Source organism: Mastigoproctus giganteus, chromosome 3 (assembly GCF_048544385.1).
Source record: "Mastigoproctus giganteus isolate SK-2022 chromosome 3, ASM4854438v1, whole genome shotgun sequence".
NCBI classification, from domain to species: domain Eukaryota; kingdom Metazoa; phylum Arthropoda; class Arachnida; order Uropygi; family Thelyphonidae; genus Mastigoproctus; species Mastigoproctus giganteus.
The window spans coordinates 226,215,200-226,235,248 of NC_143577.1; the positions used below are offsets into that span (position 1 = coordinate 226,215,200).

The 20,049-nt window shown below is 39.8% G+C and overlaps 1 protein-coding gene and 1 non-coding gene across 2 annotated transcripts in view; one reads left to right on the plus strand and one right to left on the minus strand.

Annotated features, from left to right (window-relative positions):
• Nucleotides 1–1,215: 1,215 nt before the first annotated feature.
• The window catches only part of LOC150088798 (uncharacterized), an 85,039-nt gene continuing 66,205 nt past the window's right edge, over nucleotides 1,216–20,049 (plus strand). The window contains exon 1 of the mRNA XM_090369664.1: nucleotides 1,216–2,101. Coding sequence (XP_090225790.1) covers nucleotides 1,553–2,101 — 549 coding nt within the window. The 5' untranslated portion in view covers nucleotides 1,216–1,552. The remainder of the gene's footprint in view (nucleotides 2,102–20,049) is intronic.
• TRNAL-AAG (transfer RNA leucine (anticodon AAG)) lies at nucleotides 15,330–15,411 on the minus strand. The gene has a single exon. It is a non-coding gene; the product is annotated as a tRNA-Leu (tRNA).

Consider the following 20,049-nt stretch of genomic DNA (forward strand, 5'->3'; position numbering starts at 1 on the left):
CTTCTCAGCTAATTCTGGTACTCCACAAAGTTCTATTCTTTCACACATTTCCTCTTGTATGTCAATGACCTTCTGGAAATCTTTTCTCTAGTTACTGCATTCCACTTTCCAGTTGAATAATAAAAAATGTGATCTTAGGGCTATCCGAGAATTATTTCATCTATCTGCGTGTCTTATGTCCATAAATTGTTTGTGTTCTCTGGTCAGTTTGCTTCCGGTTGGATAAAATATGTTGTGTTCAAAAGAAAGCAGTCAAAAAAATTAACAATTCTTCTTATAGAAGCTCACTCCACGAGCACTGTTCTCTGAATCAGCATCAATCTGAACTAAACAACTAGCCCTTTTGTGTTTTCAACCCGGTAAATCATGATTTATGTTCATGATTGGATCGGATGATCTAAGTTGTTCATGATCCAATCATGAACATAAATCATGATTTTCCGGGTTGTTCATGATTGGATGAGCCGATCCAATCATCAACAGGATTGGACATAACTACCATCATGAACATAACCAATTCAATCATGAACATAAATTATGATTTTCCGGGTTGTTCATGATTGGATCAGCCGATCCAATCATCAACAGGATTGGACATAACTACTATTATGAACATAATCAATTCAATCATGAACATAAAACCTTAAATAATTTGCAATTATTATTTAATGAATATTCCATGTAATTTAATAAAAGGTTCTTAAACTATTCTGTATTTATTTAACTAATAAATTTAATAAAATAATAAATATTTAAATATTTAAAGTTAATCTAAGAATACAAACTTTTTTTATATAAAAGTCCTCCGATAATAAAATTATAAACAATACCTGTGATTAAAAGCCAACTTAAGGCAGTTGTGTGACACTACGCAAGAAAACAGAATGAATTTTAAAAATAAATAAGTCCAAATTAAGCATCTCGCTAATAAATTTGTCGAAAAACAGCGGTTATTTTGAGAATATCTATTAAAAATAGTTATAAAACCGCCAGTGAAGCATAACTCACTTCCATGTTCCAACATTTGAATACGCAAAAGCAAACACGTTTATAGTTCCGAATTCTGACGAGTGAGGTCGCTAAACGCAATATTATTATTAGTCAGAATTTACGTTTATTTTTATACTTTATTTTCGTTGCACAACGGGAGGAATGCCACGACGCTTTACGAAACAAAGTTCCTTAAAATCCTCGCATTAACCAACGGGAAGCTGACATGCCCGGAATGTGCACACTTTAAGGAATTACGTTTTCAAAAGACGCAGAAGAAGTCGCTCCTATCGCTTGCCCTCCTGGTGGTGCGCGCTCTAACAGTGTCCTGTGTGTTACGTCAAATGATGTGGACTCCCATTACAGTTCCTCCTAGTCCCTCTCCCCCTCTCCTTCCGGTAGGTTACTTGAGGGGGTTTAAAACAAGTGAACTAATGATCTGCGGAAAACAGCGACGTTTTGTTAGGTGTCGTAACATAAGACGCTTGACCTTTCATTGGCTGGAAGTTGGGAAGAAATAAGGCACGTGGCGCAGGCAGACCATGTGGCCCTCGCTGTCAACATGGCAGCAAGCTCGGCGTTCGATCGCGTCTTTACCCGTCTGAAGCTTCTCTACATCCTGGTCGGAATTCTGTACGGGGGTCTGTTCGTGGATATTTACTTCACCCTCCGCATTCTACACGGCGACCACGGCAATCCCTCAGTGCGTGTGTGTGGCGAAACCTCCGGTGGTGTGCACACCAGTGACCAGCGAACGAAAGCGTTCGCTTCTGTCGACGCCAACGCCCGTAGTGTAGCAGACGACGGCCAAACGCTAAACCCCGCTGTCACGCAGACGGAGAGTGGTAGCGATAGAGTCGGCAATGTCGCTGGCTCGTGGCAGTCCGAAGGGGATCGGGTAATGGAATTTAGTGAACTCTTTATGGAGGATGTGAAATTATCTGTGACACAGCCTCCGTTGGTTAGAGTGAAGCGGAGGAGTTGGCGATACCCACGCCAATACAATACACCGGAAGACACGGCAATTCCCAGCGTGGAGTTCTTCCCGAAGCCTCAACCTACGGAGGAAACTGATGGCTACGTTTGGTTAACCTCGTATTCCAGGATACCGGTGAGTAATTTTGTTTTTTTTTAAGATACAACATTGTGTGTATGCAACAACAGCTATCCATGGCATTGATTTCTTCTTTGTATGGTGTCTTCTCCTCCCTAATTTGTTCAAATGAATCATAAAATAAACCGATTTGAATTCTGCCCAAGCTTAGATACCAAAAAGTACAATCAGTTCGCATCGAAAATTGTAAAACACTTTATCTCCTCCATTCTCTTTTAAATAAAAAGTTATCCCCAATAAACGAAAGCTTATCTTCTATATTAAAATATAGTAGATAAATTAAAAGTACCCATAGTACATTGCTCGTGACATCACATCCGCTCATAATGAGTATACTCGATTAATACCTTATATATGATATATAAAGGTGTATAAGAGAGTAACGGTTTAATTTTATAATTTTAAACATTTACATCCACTTTTATAAATTATTATTTAATTTTTATAAGTATAAGCCAGAAATAGGAGTGTAATTTATATACTTTACCTTGTTTTTTTATATATGCCATGCAATAAAAGCATCCATCAACCAGTGCCCTGTTCTTAGATTTTCTCTCTCTGCTTCAACTGTCACTAAAGCGCGTAAAACTATAAATTATTTTGCATATAACAGCGTACATAATTTCGAATATAATACTGTCTAAACATGGCGTAATCATTCACACAATATTCGCGCTGCTGTTGACAAGGGAGGGCAGAATGAATTGTTGATGACCTCATACGTCATTGCAGAACAGAAAGCGACATCCGCTGACCTACCTACGGCAGTTTATCGATTTCCGTAAATTTCACTGCATATAGGCTAATAAAAAAAATTCCGGAGTCTGTTCTAACCTCTTACCACTCTCTCCTCCCCCCCTAAAAAAAAAACGCTCCACAACGTATACCTTATTTTGCATAGTTACATATTTCTCACAAACACACTAGTCTTACCACTTGTCGCATGTATGGAAAGCATTTTTCCTCCACACTCCATTCTAGTTGGTTTTAAAATTTAGATTTGGGCTTATAAATTCAATTTTTACAATTATCAAACCTAAGTACTGTACTGCGTTTGAAGGGTGGTTAAGAATCAGTTGGACCTACAGTGGGGTTTAAATCGACCATTAGGTGGGCTGTTGAAGCGAAAAGGGGAGAATACCTTTTTAATCCACTTAGTGGATGTTTTAATTAACTTTTTGGTTTGTTTCATGTATATCCATCACTGTAAACTTTTCTGGCTGAATTAAGAATAACTTCTTCCATAGTCAAAGGCAACTTCACTTACAAATCATTTTTTCTGTGTTATTTTCGATCTTCGCTTAAATTCTCAAAACAAAAAATTAATGTTTATATTTTAAGGAAGGAACTATTTAATGCGATAATATATTTAAAGAAATTTAATAATATAATTAAAATAACTAATTTCTCTGAAATAAATAAAGAACACCAATATTAATCATACTTAAAAACAAAGTCTTAAATAATATTTATAATAGTTAAAAATTTATGAGACATTTATATTATCATCTTTCTTTAAAAGAAACAAAAGTAAAATAAATAAAGATAATTCGTTATATTCAAAATTATTAACAAATATTTTTGTTTATATTTTAATAATACAATAATATAAGCGGAAGTCAAATCAACTAAATGAAATCCAATGCGCATGTCTGTATTGATGTATTTCCGCTAATACTTAATGTTTTAATTTTTATTGATTTATCTATTTTAAAACGAACTTTGGGCTTATTTATTTTTCTCCAAATCACTCAGTTAACACAATTGAATTTTATAAAAAGAATTCTTTAATTTCTAACATAGTTTAATGAAATATTTGTTATTTTGGTTAGAAGCTGACACGGTACTACTCTAAACCGCTAACCCAGCAAATCTCGTGTTGCCATGGAAATAGGGCCGGGTACAGATGAAAATGAAAATCCACAGTAGTGTTTCTATTTCGGGGAAACCGGTCGAGTTTTTAAGTTGTGGCGCGAGCTGGAGGTCTCGAAATCTCGCTAAACTTTGCTAGCAGTTTTATATGCCCACGCAAGTCTTCACATTAAATTATGAGATTCGATGAGTCGTTGAGCAAAAACTTCCTTGTAATAGAGAAACCCTAATGTTTGCTTGTAAATTAAAAAAGAAAAAAAAGTAGAGAAAGTGTGAGCGCAGAAGTTTAAATTCTCTGGAGTTGGAATGTTTTCGTTAGCCGCATGTTCGAGAGAGATATTACCGGCGCGTACTCCGTATACGGACTTGGCGACAAAAATACAGCCAGCGGACGCGAGCGTTTGTTTATAGTTAAATATTTTTTGTTTTTATTGTGTTTGCACGAGTAAACCATTGGAATGGGTTTTCCCAAATGGAATTTTTATCAGATTTTCCTCTGAATATGAAGTATTTTGTAATAATAATGTACATATATCACATTTTGGCATAATAGTAATACAACCAGCTTTTTATAAATGTCCCGTGATATGTTCCTCTACTCGGCCAACAACGCAGCCACCAGTTCGGCCTTATTCTTTGGGTGATCTCCACCTGCACGTACCCGACGATCCATTACATCCCAAAGATGCTCGGTGGGGTTCAGATCAGCACTCTGGGCTGGCCAATCCAACTTTCCCTCACCCATGTCCTTAAACCACTCTCTTACGACCCGAGCAGTATGGCACGGGTATTGTCTTTCCCCGAAGTATTTCCATAATGTTGGAAGTGCATAATTGTCCAGGTTGTTCTGATATTGCACAGCATTCATGGTTTTGTCGATAACGACTAATGGGCCCAAGCCAAACCTTGAGAGGAGCCCCATACCATGACACTGCTTCCACCAAACTTCATTGTTGGGAGGATACAATCTGGAAGGAACTGTTCCCCTGGCATTCGCCACACCCAGGAACGGCCATCAGACTGGTAGAGTGTGAACCTCGACTCGTCTGTCCATAGGACTGTTTTCCACTGCTCTACAGTCCAGGATTCGCGCTCCTTACACCATGTTTCTGTTGTCAATTCTGTTGAACTGTTCAGGTAATACTGTTGAACGTGTCATTGCATGCCCACTTTTGCAATTGTCTGTTCGAAGCCCAGTGTGCATATATATAGCACGTTCTGTGACGTGTAGGACCCGTTTCCCCGTCCATGGAGGGATGTCTGAATTTAATGGTAGCGCAGTGTATATTCTAATCCAACTGATGGAGTTAGCTGACGATTTTATTCTTCAAAATCCATTTCTGAGGCAAAGACCGAAAATTAATGAACTGGGAGAGATTTATTAACTAACGAATCGCTTAGAGTTTTCAAAAGGTGAATGAAACCATTGCAATATAATTGAACTGAGGTATATCTCTCTATGCATTAAAAAAGTTTTCCTTCTAGTGATATTTATTCGAGCCAATGGGAGAAGAGGGCGGGGCAATTACGTCACTAAAATGCAATTAATTATTGACAACTGCCTCCATAACGTTCACCAACCTTATGCACGTGCTTCCCTGTCTAACATTTGATGTTCAATTGTAACGTTTTTGTATATTAATGCATATTGCATGTTTGTAAATAGTTTAGTATTTTTCTAAATATTTTAAATATTTGTATAGTTTTTAAATATTTCAGTTAAATATTTTGGTCCTGCTCTTTTGGGTGCAACAATATTCCTCATGTATTATGGAACCCGAAACAAAAGGCCTTTTCTTAAGTGACCTATGTAAACGCAGGTAAATAATTACATAGTGATATTGGCTGAAGTCCAGGATAGTATACATGCCGATGAAAGCGAGGAAGACGGCGATAATTGACAGGTGAAGACACCACACCACCCTTTTCTGATTGTTTTGTGTTGTCGAGGAGGGGGGCTTGGCCTAGGTAGAGTGTTTATCCCTCCATCCGGCTGTTTTAAAATGGGCAAACGAGTTCCTGATTTAAAAACAGTGGCAAATGTGGGGAAAAGCACCCTGGGCATATCAACAAAGGAGGACAGTGGGCGGGGAAAGCAGTGGCATCTGCAATCACTGCTTTGTTCCTGTCCGTTTGTCGAAATATGGGATTGACAACTTGTCAATCACTGCTTTCCCACTGTTTTGCTTGCCGCCATATTGGAGGGTGTACACCGTTCTGGAATTTTACTGTGATATTTATTCGACCTTGAGAATGCCGCGCACTACAAATGCACAGGTAAATAATTACCTATTCATTTCCTGATTAGATATCGACCAGTGCGTTTCAACAGGTGTGTCTTTTATGTAGAGAAGATTTGACTTTCTCCGTATACCTCTACGCTATACATAGAAAAGCGTGCTCGGGGGGTTGGCGAGCCAAGCCCCATAGTTTATTATTATTACTTTTCTCCTTATGGGATTTTTTCTACCCCGTGACGGGGACTGGTACAAAGTGCAGAGGGTGGTTGTTATGTCCAGTGTTACTGGTAGTCGAAGAACTCTCTGACAGGTGTTCAGGATTACGAATTTGTGGAGTTCCTTGTAGGCGTTCTCTGGGGGCCTATTGCTGCTAGGCTCTTGTGTAGGGTCTTTGACACCGTACCGGTGTTTGACACGGTGAACGCGATAGTCATTACTGGTTTCATATGCCACATCTCTTTGATTTCCAGTCTTAGGTCTGTGTACTTCCTGATCTTTTCCTCGTGGGTTTTCTAGAGGTTGCCAGTGTTGGGCACCACTCTGACGATCAGATTGGTAGCCTTTTCCTTCTTGTCGACAACAGTTGGGTTCAGTCTGTTGTGCAGGTTGTTGTTTGTTTGTTTGTTATTTGGTTTTTAGGAGCATTAGCAACTAAGGCCATATTGCTCCGGGGATATGCGGTGGTCATTCCCTGACCTTTCCGCATCCTCCGTATTTGGTGGTCACGGGCTCGAACCCCGGTCTAATCAAGAAGCATGTGCTACGCACTGTTGCTCCTGCCCACCTGGCTAAAGAGGCGCCCTGTTGTGCAGGACTGTCTTGTCTGTTTAATGATGCGGTCCTCTAGTACGGCCTGTCATTCGTACTTGTAATTCGATGCACACTTTCTTTGATAAACTGGTATTTCCTTGCTAGCTTCGGATGTACACTGGTGTGCAAAACTTAAGGACCAGTCAGGATTGCACTTGTAGCTTCTTATAGGAGTGGCTTGGATATGGGAAAAGCATACCAAAGGAACCTCATGAGGTACAGAAACGATGAAGGAAACAACACCGACACAACAACGGAAACAAAACAGTACAGAGGGACTTTATTCAAAAATGGCAACATAGCTCTGGCTGCCATGATACAGATGCATCACTGCCAAAGACGGAACAAAGGGAAGAGGTGGTTCTGAGTAGGAGATATGGCCTCCCCTAATGTCGATGCAGGCTTTGCACCGCCTGTCCATACTTAGAACAATGTTGTTGATAAGTTCTTGCGGTAACATCGTCCATTCCTCTGTCAGCGTCATCTTCAGCTGGTGAACATTTTCTGGTGGGCGTGGATGTGCCGCTAGTCGTCTACCCAGAGCGTCCCATATGTGTTCAATGGGATTCAGATCGGCAGGAACGGGCAGGCCAATTCATGCGAACAATGTCCTCACTTTCCAAAAACATATCACAGCTGCAGTGCGATGGGGTGTGGCGTTATCATCCATAAACACGAACTCGGGGCCAATGGAACCTCGGAACAGAGCACATGGAGAAGGATTACCTCAGTTCAGTAGCGTGCAACGGTTACTTTACCGCCTTCCAGTATTCTGGAGTTGTGTACGTCCATCCAAGATAACGCCTCCCCCGATGAGAACACCTCAACCCCATATCAATCCCTTTCAGTGATGTTTGCGGGGTGATACCGTGTGCCAGATTAGCTGACGTCCGGAATCGCTGCTGAGACTGAATCTACTCTTATCAGTAAAGAGTACCCTACCCCATTGCGCTGCTGTCCAGTCCTTGTGTTCGATGCACCACTGTAAACGGTGTCTCCGATGGGCAGGTATTAAAGGGACACAGGGTACTGGCCGCCGGGCAAACAGTCCACCTTTTTGGAGTCGCCTGGTCACAGTAAACCGCGATATCCTGCGTCCTCTGCTCCTGTGCTGCTGGTTTGTAATGGATCCCGCTGTCTGGTGTCGGTCTCTCTTGGCCTGTAGGAGTATATAGCGGTCATCATTGGGCGTTGTTTTTCGTGGACGACCACCACTGGTCCTTAGAAGAGCTATGCCTTCGTTCTGAAGGCCGACCACGCACGTGAGATGATGCCGCACTCTGCGGCCACGTTCCTCGCACTTCGACCTTCCTCGAGCTTCCCAATTATTCGACCCCGGGTTAAAGTCATCCAGATGTTGTCTACTGGCCATTTCGTTGTCTGTAGCACTCTATGAAACCAATGGAACGTCTGTAACAATCGTGCTCCCAATTCGGTAATTTGCAGATAACTGCTGTACTGCTGCTTTTATTTTATCTGTTTATGTGAGCCCTCTCATCACGATTCATATTTTTTCATGTGCACCAGCTTTCTACTGAACGGCAACAATTATGCATATCACAACAGATTTTGTAGTTGTAACCTTTAGAAATAGTGTTGGTCCTTAAATTTTGCACACTCGTGTATTATCCTGGCTACTTGATCACCTTGCATCCTGCGGTGATGTGTTGGTTCGTTTCTGAGGCCAGGTGGTATCGTCAATATGTGCTACTACCTTTTCTTTGGCGATACATTTTCTACAGTTCTTGGTATCGACTACCTGGTGTTGGATGGCGAGCATGAATCCTTCAGTCTTGGGGAACAACGTTTCACTCATGAGTCATGTTGTTGTTGTTTTAGTAGTAGGGTTTTAGGAGCATTAGCTACTAAGGCCATATTTCTCCGTGTATATTGTCTGTAAATTGCGTGTATTCTGTGGTCGATTTTCTGTTTTACTGGATGAAAAGCCTGAGTTTTCGGGCGGAAAACTATGCTACCCTCCTTTGAAACCGACAAATTCAGCTACGTTGTGAAAAAGGCCCATAAAAATTCCTCACGTCATCGACCGGACTCGAACTCAGATCTTTTCCACCCGGTGTAGGGAGGACAGCGTTCTTACCAACTGAGCTACCCACGAAGGTGTGAGCTATGTATTGGAAGCCATTTTATCTATGTGATCCTGATAGAGGTCATTGTAGTGCCTACCATGGAGTGTCTTCTTTGCCCATCTTTCTAGCTTCGTTTGTTCCGTCTGTGCGGGAGGGATCTCCTCGCTTATGTTGAGCTGGGTATACCGCTAGTCTATCTTCCTTATGGCCTGGTAGAGCACTGCTGTGTTTTTATGAATTCGGCTGTCCAGAAAAGAACAGTCAAGTGCAGACTGCTCTGGTCGAAGGTGATCTAGTTTTATTGAGAGTGTATTTTCCAGGAGCGACAATTTTTGATGTTACCAAAAGATTTTCAGATTTTAAGGGAGGTATAGAGAGAACTAATATTCATGTGGGGACTAACAATATTAAACATACACCACCCGACCATCTGTACAGGATCATGATGAACAGATGCCTCGAGTTAAGTCAGAGTGATTCTGCAATTCTGCCCAGACACGAAAAGCGGGATTATATGCTGAAAGCATTGTGGATTAACTCAAGACTTGAGGGAATCTGCAAGGTTCTGGGGAGGAGGGATTTTAATCAGCGCGGCCCACATTTGTAGGTAGAAGAAATCTAATTTATAGAGATGGTATTCATTTGAACTGAGGTGGTGTAACGATTTTTGCCAGTATCATTGAGGATACCCTATGGGATCAGGGAAACTGCTAGTTAGGGGGAGAAGGGTAATTTAAATTCGCGTTTATCTGATGATATGGATCAAAGTATTGCTTGCACTCACCTCAAGGATTTTTGTTAGTTGCCACAGCAGTCGATGTTAATAAGATCTTCTGAGGACAGAGTAGCAAAGTTTCAAATGAGAGGGATTATAAAGATAGAGAAACAAATCTAACTTCAAGGGTGTGTTAGGGTAGTAAACTATAGAAGGTCATTTAGTCTTAGCTGTGTCTACAGGAATATCTCAGAGTTTGTCAATAAAATGGCTGAATTTGAACTCTTGGTTAGAATAATGCTAACATAATTAGAGCTAAAAGAATCGTGGTTCACCAGGAAATTGGAGATGAAGAGTTCCACTACGCTATGCATAATTTATTTAGGAACGATAGAGAGGGCAGAAGGGATGGTGGTGTCATGCTTCTTATCAAAAACAGCCTGAGGGTGGAAAAGTTTTGTTGAGGCTGAAGTTACGACTTCCAGCATAGAATGTGTGTTGTGTGAGTTAGTTGGAAGCAAAGGTATAATGAGAATGGAAGTAATCTACAGAGCAGAAGATTGCGAAGAGTATAACCAAAGCCTTTATATGCAAATAGAATGGACAAGCAAGTGCGAGAGTCTTATTATGGGTGACTTTAATCTGCCCCAGATTGATTGGAGTAAGTGGGAGGGAAAAATTCCCCTCCAATTAACTCTTATTGCAATTAAAACTTATTCCAATTATCTCACCTTGGGGAACAAATTTTTATAAATAAACTAGATGATTAATATTTGTACCAGCGTGTTAGAGAAAGTACTAGGAGTGAGAATATTCTTGAACTCATCATGACTATGAATCGAATGACATCACGGGGCTTAAAGTACAGCAACCATTGTCAGGAAGTGATCAAGCAATCATCAGTTGGAAGATGAAGAAAGATATTGCAGGAGTTAAAGATAAAGGCACAGGTTTTAATTTCAGAAGAGGGAACTTTGACAGTTTAAGGCACTATTTGGCAATTGGGCAGATTGTCGTGGGATGGCAAATACTTTTGAATTATGGAATACTTTTAAAGCAAAAATCACAGAAGCCATGGAATGCATATATATCATTAAGAAAATATTGTCTGCGCTGGTAGGACAGTGGTATCGTCACCGTCCTCCCCACACCGGATGGAAAAGGCCCGGGTTCGAATCCCGTCGATGACGCGACGAACTTTTATGGGCTTTTTTTTTCATTCCGTGGCTGAGTTAGTCGATCTTAGCCGTCTAACAACCAGCCAAAGGCCACACGTTGGACAGTCACGTGTGGTCGACTTCTGTGGTGGCCGTCAAGTACCCCTTCATGATGACAATGTATCCAGATAATTCCGATGTCATACAGGAAGACAGTGCGCTACACTTCAAGGGCGGTAGGTGGACAACTGGTTTCAGCAACATCACAATAAATTCCCCGTCTTCCCATGGCCTTCCACTTCACCTAATCCCAACCAAACTAAGCATGTTTGGGACCATCTGGAAAAGACATTCAGTGCTACGCGATCATCCACCTGACAATATGTGGGCATTACTAGACACATTGTGCTGTGGATTGATGAATCCAAATGTGAAATTTTTGAATCCAAGCGTAGAGTTTATGTGAGACAATCAACTGAAGCAAAAATGGTGTCACATTGTTTATCACCTACAGTCAAGCATAGTGGTGGTTCCATCATGATCTGGGGTTGCTTCTGGAGTGGGTGATATCGTCAGAATTGAAGGAATTTTAAGAAAAGAAGGCTAAGGTTATAAAAAAAAACATTCTTGAACATAATGCAATATCCTCTGGACTTCGACTTTGTGGAAGAAATTGTCTTTTTTGTATTACAACAAGACAATCACCCGAAACACAGTTCTGAGCTGTGCATGGATTTTCTAGCAACTAAAGAACAGGAGGAAGTATTGCAAATCATGGTGGAGCCATCCCAATCGCCTGACTTAAACCCAATAGAGCTTTTATGGGATCATGTAGACCGTCAAGTTCGTGAAGTCTGCCCATCTTCGCAAAATTAATGGGAACCTTGCAGATCGCTTGGAATAATGTTAGTCAAGACCCGATTATAAAATTAATCACCAGAATGCCACGTCTATGTATGACAGTGAAAAAAAATTAACGAAAACTGTTGCCATGTTTTGTGACTCTAAACTTTTAGGTGGGAATATATAAATGATAAAAATAAGTATCGTACCCAAAGGCAGATCCGTAACCCTTTACAAATACTTTCCCGGAGGAACAGAATTCGCTCTTAATTTTTTGAAAGAAAACAGTAATAAAAAAAAACATTTTAATGTCATTCATTAAAGGAAAATGCTCTCTGAAAATTAATGATCCTGAATTTGGAGCATCAGAAACAAGGTAACTTTAATTGTACAAGAATATTAGCTTCAGTTAATAACTTGCAGCAAGTTGATGTTTGCAACCTCTTTAATTTGCATATTATCGTGGCTCTGCTTTGGTTTTCTGTCTCTTTTCTTGTACTATAAATAAAAGGCGAGGTAGTATTTGTATTAAAAGATTTTTGAATTTTAATAACCCCTCTCAGAGCATTTTGCACATCAATCAGATTCGGTCTAAGATGCCTGGTTGACAAGCTCTGTACTCCACATATTCGAAGTCTTTCCTCATAAGGGCGCGTATTTGGTGAGGTCTTTTGCAGACCTCACCAAACGGGTTGTCCGTCTTTGGACTCTTTCAAAGCACGATGTTTCTTTCGATGCGGTCTCTACACTTGAGTACAGTATTCCAAGTTGTCTCACAGTTGCTTTAGACTGTGGATTGTGACCACACTTGCTCATAATCCCATACATTCACTGACTAAAACATTAAAAACTTTTATGTAATTTATAGTAAAAGTCTGCGCGGTGGTACAATAGTTATAATCACCGTCCTCCCAACATCGGGTGAGAACGGCCTGGATTCGAATTCCATCAATGACCTTTTATGGGCTTTTTTTCACTCAAGGGCTGAATTAGTCGCCCACGTAGGTGGTTAGGTAGGTGGGTTCCCCCACTAGAAACAAACTCGGGGTTTTCGTTCAGTAAAACAGACAAATTGACCACAGACATATAATTTATGGACTTAATACACATGGGCATATAAGTTAGTTCTTGGGTGGACCTAATATGGCAGCCAGTTAATGTATAGTAAGACCAACTTTGGCCCGATGTACGGCCGTACACGTTGTGACATTGATTCCACTAGATATCTGAGAGCGTCTAGTTTCAGCTTTGACCATTCTTCCATCGAGATATTTGCCAGTTGCTGTATTATAGTCAGTAGATAACTGTGTTGGAAATCTTGAGAATGTTCCTCGAACCACTCAGAAACAATTTTGCAAGGGATGGTTGCTCTGTTGTCTTGAAAAAATCCATAGCAATCCTGGTCAAAATGAAGCACATCAGGTGAAGTTGGGCAGATATAACAGAAGGATATTCATTAGAGGTAATGCGACCTCATAACGATAAGAGCGGACCAACTCTGCGCCAATAAGACATACTCCACACCACGATACCACCTCCAGCCACTTGAGCGGTGGACACGAGACAGTTAGGATGCATGTCTTCATGAGATTCACGGCAAACTTTCATCCTCTCTGGTCCTGATGCCAGAGGTACCATCCCAGTCGAATCTTTCGAGTTTTTACAGAAGGAAGTGGCTTTCGTATATGCACACAACCACTAAATCCCAGATTCTTCAACTTCCGCTGCAAAGTTAGGTTGTAAATAGGTGTTTCTTTGCCTAGTTTGAATTTTTAAGTAATTTGCTGCGTTCTGGACCTTCTATTCCGACGCACAATTTGCTTTAATTTCCTGCGGTCACATTCTTGCAATACCAACTTTCAGCAGCACTTCTTTCTTTGATTTTCTTTAGCACCACATCACGGATTTTCTTTGTTTTCTCAAACGTGCTCCAACACCTTTCTGAAAATGGGAAAGATCACCTGTCTTTCCCATGACCGGATCGACCAAGAAGCCCCACAAAAGTATACAGTATTTCTCTGATACTAAGAAACTTTAATCACACTATGTGACAAATTATTTGTTGATGCCAATTGCAAAAGGTTGCTAATATTTTGGCCAGTGAATGTGCATTGCTCAATAAAAGTTGTCAGTTAACAGAACCTCAGTACGAAATAATGTATTTTTAATAACAAAAAGCAAGAACATTCTGAGATCCGTTTGATAAAGAAAAAAATCGGTGGTGTCAGCGTTGAAAGCGATATTGATAGAAACGTCTGTTTGTTGTTAGTAAATGTCGCTGGGTTACTCGCAGAGGTCATATGTCACGTTAACTTTCAAGCAAACAGCGATACTTTCAACCACTCGACATTGCAGTCCCTCTCAATCTTCATATAAGTGAATTCGACTGTCTTTCAGTGTTTTGCTTTATAGTTCTAACGATACACAAAACAAAGTAAATGAAATAATTTTCTTTTAATGGACTCTGCAACCTCACGATATCAGTAATTCATAGACTTAAAAGAAAAATCTGCAAAGAATTGCATCGGGACTACAAGTCGATTTTTTTGAGTCATATGGTGCTAAGTCCTCTCATCTAGCTTTCTGTACGTGCCCCCAATTACGATCGTGTTAAGTATCTTTGACAGTTTCTACGTTTTTCCACGATAATGGATTTGAAAGAACAACTTCGTGTCATCAAGAACATGTTTAACATGGTCTGCCCTTTCTTTCAAAAACCCATCACAGTTAGTTTACTTCTTTGATCTAGGAAAGAAACATTTACCACGCTCGAAGTTAGACGTGTTTGCATATATAGAGCACCTGTCGTCTTCCCAATGTCTGTCTGTCCGTCCGCATGCAACAACTGAACTCCCATTGAACGAATTCTCGCAAAATTTTTTGTTTGATTATTTTAAAAAGACTTGTTAAATCATTCAGAATTTCATTAATTGCGTATACTAACTCACGTGCTTTTAAAACAGCAGAGTCGTGAGCCATTTGTCCCCATAACCTCAGTGAGATCCAATAAATACCTAAATAGACACTGGATGATAGCGAAATAGGGGCTCAGGAAGTGCTTCTAGCAAGATGACCATGGTTTTTTTCCCCTGGCAGGGGAACGCCATGGAATAAATTGTAAGTGAAACCATTTTTTCTTACTTTCTATCAAAAAAAATAAAAAAGTGATGAAAATTCAATAACTTTGGTTATTGAGTTAAAACAAATTTCTTTGAATTTACTAATATAAATAAATAAATATTCTGTTTATACTCCGGGACGACCAAACAGTCAGAGGAGTTAACAAGATAGACAGAATACAAGAAACAGCACCGTATTCAGCAGTCACAGGCTTGAACCCCGGTCACTCAAGGCATGTACTTATACACCCGCGCGCCTGACCACTAGGCTAAAATTATAGCCTAGTGGTCGGCCCTTAAATTATATTCGAAGTCACAATATGTCCTACTATCAATTGTAAAGAAATATAGAATGAAAGAGAAGGGAAAAAAAAACTTTCGCTGGCAGGGGTGGGATTCGAACCCACGCCTCCGAAGAGACTGGTGCCTTAAACCAGCGCCTTAGACCGCTCGGCCACCCTACCACCACATGCAGTTCTGCAATATCTGCAGTTCATAGGTCCAAACCAAGTTTCACTCTTTATTCCATGTTCTCCAGAACTGGATCATACAGATGAGTTGCTGGATTCAACTCCGAGAAGACTAGATCTTTTAAAGTAATTAATATAAAATTGGCTATCGATCATGTAGAATTATTGATGGATTGTTCCAACTCTCTATGCTTGCCGAATTCGTTTCAAACTTTCGTTTCGGTTCGGCGCTGTTTCTTACAGGATATACGAGGTGTGGCAATAAAGTTCCGGACAGGTGCTGTTGCAGTCATATTCCAAGAGATTGAAAATAAACGGAAGTGGCATGTTGTAGTTCAAACTTCCTTTGATAGATGGTGGTGGTACAGAGATTGTCCAGTAGGCTGACAAGTTGACAAGAGATCCCCGTTAGACATTCAGAATAATGGCTAATGAGCTTAATATGAATAAGGAGACGATTCGTCATATTCTTCATGAATATTTAGGGAAAAGTAAAGATATACGCAAAATTTGTGACGCCCAACCTCACGGATGAGCAGAAGCAACGAAGAGCTCATCATGAGAAGACTTCATTCAGACTGTCATGAAAAATTAGTGGAGATGAGTTTTGGATATTTCAATACGAAGTGTCAGAGCATGCAGTGGACTTCAAAATCATCATTAAGCCCCCAGGATAAAGAGAGGACTCCAGGATAAAGACGTTGCTGGTCTTGGTTTTCGACAAACAGAGTGTGATTCACAAGGAATTGGTACTTGAAGAGGAGAGAGTCAATGCTGCGTTCTACGTACAAGTGTTCCAAAGACTATTGCAGCTAATTTCTGGGTGAGGCCGCAATTTCGAGAGAAAGGCAACTGGTTCTTGTGGTACGACAATGCCTCCACCCAATCCGAACTTGTTGTGAAGATATTTACGACAAACGTTGCATTGTACAGATCAGCCATTCATCCTACTCTCTCGATCTAGCTCCAGCGGACTTCTTCCTCTTTCCCATGGTTAACACTGCCCTCAGAGGAAAGAGATTTCAGGATGTTGAGGACACAAAGAAAAACGTAATCGCCGATCTAAACAACATCTCTGTGGAAGCCTTCGCTGACTCTTTTCAGAAACTTTTAGAATGGTGTAACAAGTGCAGTCAATCAGGCGGTGATTACTTTGAATAAAAATAAAACTGTTTTTGAGCTCCTCCACTTCGTGTTCTTTTTTATTGCACCAGTCTGGGAACTTTATTGCTCCACCTCGTATACACATAAAGCTTTTTTATTCTTTAACTAAAGAAAAAGTTTGGGATTTCTATCGTTTTTTACCTAGTCTTAACTCTTCACTTAAAACGTGTACTTCTAATTCTATCTCGTATCCATTTCGGGTAGAAATCCCTCCTCAGTGCGAAAACGATTAATGTGTCACAGAGCTTTCAGAACTCGTTCTTTACACGCCAGAAGGTTGCATCACAAATTCTCCAATCTTCCTGACGATGATACGGACGTCAAGCGTCTCTCCTTTTGAGTGATGTAGCTGCATTACATCACTGAAGCACGCTACATAAGTGCAAAAACATGTCGCATCACTGGAAGGCTCGCTATAGGATATCCCCTACACCCAACTCAGTCATTAGTCGAGCAAGGGATTCACAATGTTTGTCTTGCGCCAACAATAGATAATACCCCATTTATGGCCTTTGTATCTTTATCACGGGAAACAGGCATTTTGTCTGCATGGAAGCAGATTCCGAGAGAGGACAACGACTGGACTACACTATCGTAAAGATAATCAAATTCACGTAAATATCGAATGATCATGCTTTGTAAACAAAATACGGGAATCCCAAATTACGTTTTAACCGTAATCCCGTTAAATGAGCATGATTCTAAAATTTAACATGATTTTGTAGTTAAACTCATTTTAATTTTCTTTGGGCGTCTTTTGACTTAAAAAAATAAAATCTTTAGACTCAAATAATGATTACAAAAGTCATTATATCTAAAATAATGGTTGCAAAGTTTTTTTAAGCAAATTAATTTAAATTAAGAAGTTTCAGCCGGAAAAATTATTCTGCAACTGAAAATACTACCAACGAGTCTTAAACATGCAGTTTTAGCAGAGCTAGAATATTTGAAGAAGAGAATTTATTCATGAACTGATTTATGGCTTTCTTTTCACTGTAGACAGTTGGTTTGTTAGACATTTGTGAGTCCATTAAGCAAATTGACCTTAAAATACTAAAGACCAGTCATTAGATTCAATGGTAAATCTCAAAGAAAACGTCTCTCACGTAAATGTTGAATGATCATGCTTGTAGAATCCCAAATTACGTTTTACCTGTAATTTCCTTAAATAAGCATGATTTTGTACGTAAAACGCATTTTAAATTTCTTTAGGTGTCCTTTGATTTCGATGTTTTTTTACTTAAAAAAATAAAATAATTAAACCAAAATAATGATTAAAAAAGTCATTATATCTATAATAATGGTTGCAAAGTTTTGTCTAAGCAAATTATTTTAAATTAAGAAGTTTCCCGGGGATTTCTGCAACTAAAAATACTAAATCCCGACGAGTACTATACATGCAGCATTAGGAGAGTTGGAATATTTTAAGAGGAGAATTTATTCACGAACTGATTTATGGCTTTCTTTTCACTGTAGTCGTCTGTGGAAAGTTGCTTTGTGAGACGTTGCAGTCCATTAAGCAAATTGACCTTAAAATACTAAAGACCAGTCATTAGGTTCAATTGTAAATCTCAAAGATCCCCTTTTCTCCATTAAAATGCAAGTTTGCGCGCATTATCGTAATTAATTAAGTAACCAATTAGCTCAAATAATTACGGTAATTAGAAGGATCGAGTGAAAGCCTTAAAAAAAGTTGAGCGCTTCTGTAATACTGAGTGCGATGTGTGGATGAATGAAAGGGTCTTTTTCTTGGATGAGCTTACTCTTGTTTATTACTTTCATGCAGTCGACTTACATCGTTAGATGCCAGCTTAAACTTTCCAAACTTTTAGAAAGTTTGACAATCCCAAGAGCTGCAATATAATTAGAATTTATCAAACAGGAAGGTCAGAAAACTTCAATGAAATAATAGGTTCTTAATGACACTAACTCTGCGAGTATAGAATGGATTTAATTGTGAAATCGTAGTGATTAAATTTCCAAGGTTAATTCAAGGAAATTTCGTTTCCATCTCCCCTTTTTTTTCTTATTAGACTAAAATAATATACCAACCTCCTCTTGTTTTCATGATTATCTTGACCGTGTCAGATGGGAAAAAATCGCTCGCTGTACCTCAGTTATTATAATCACCGTTTTTCACCCAACCAGGCGGAAAAGATCTGAGTTTGAATCCTGTTTAAGGAGCAAGGAATTTTTATGGGCCTTTTTCAATACGCAATTAACAGACAGTATACTTGGAGCAATACGGTCTAAGTCGCTGTAGGATTTATAAAGCACCATATGAACATTAAAGACTGCCTCCAGTACTTTGTGCAGCAATTCCAGTTTCAAATACATTATACGAAAAACCCGAGTTTAGAGGAGAAAAAAACCATGCTATCCTCGCCTGAGACCGACTAACTCAGCCACATTGTGAAAAAGGCTCGTAAAAATTCCTCACGTCGTCGACGGGACTCGAACTCAGGTCTTTTCCACCCGGTGTGGGGTTGATTGGTTGAGTTTTATTGGCGCATCAGCAACTTAGGCTATAATGCGCCCGGTGTGGGGAGGACGGCGTTCCTACTAACTGAGCTGCCCACGAGGCTTCGCCAGATCTAATTATTTGTCTAATTCCTCTTTAAATTTATTCAAACTGCCCACTTCCACAACACCAGATGAAAGGTTTTTCCAACAATCAATCACTCTATGGCTGAAAGCAACTTTCCCATATCCATCCCACAACCACTGTTTTTCAATTTAATTTATGCCCCCTTTTGGGTATCATCTGAGAAAGGGTAAGGATACCATTAGCATTTAGTTTACTCAATCCATTTAAAGTTCTAAACACTTTAATCAAGTCTCTTCGTAGATGCCTAGTTTCCAAAGGCAACTACAGAACTGAAATCTTTTATGGCAAGAATACTCCTTTGTGTTCCTGACCAATCTTGTTGCTCTGCTCTGCTCTGCATCCGTTCCAACAGTTCTATATCCCTAAATGAGACGTCTAGACCTTTATGCAGTATTCAAGATGGGGCCTAACATTCCTTAAACAATGGGATAAACACCTCCTTAGCCCTGTGGTAAAATTCCTGTATGTTATTGAAAAAACCCAATGAGCTGTCCTGGCAAACTGACTGCATTTCTCAGAGAACTTCATGACCGGCTGTACAATTACCCATCACTTTCAATTGGTACGTTATTCTGGAAGTACTGTTGCCCATATGAACATTTATCAATGTCAAACCTCAACTGTCACTTCTCAATCCATCTTCCTAATTTTTACTATGTCTTGTTTTCACTATATATTACTTGATTCCTGTCCCTAACCGCCCTGTCCACCTGTGTATCATCGGGAAACGTGACAGTAAGCTTGATATGCCGTCATCAATATCTTTAATACATATTGAAAACAGTAACGGTTCCAGTAATGAACCCTGAGGAACGCTACTAATAGCCTTAGTCCAAGAAGAGCGGTATCCACTGAAAACC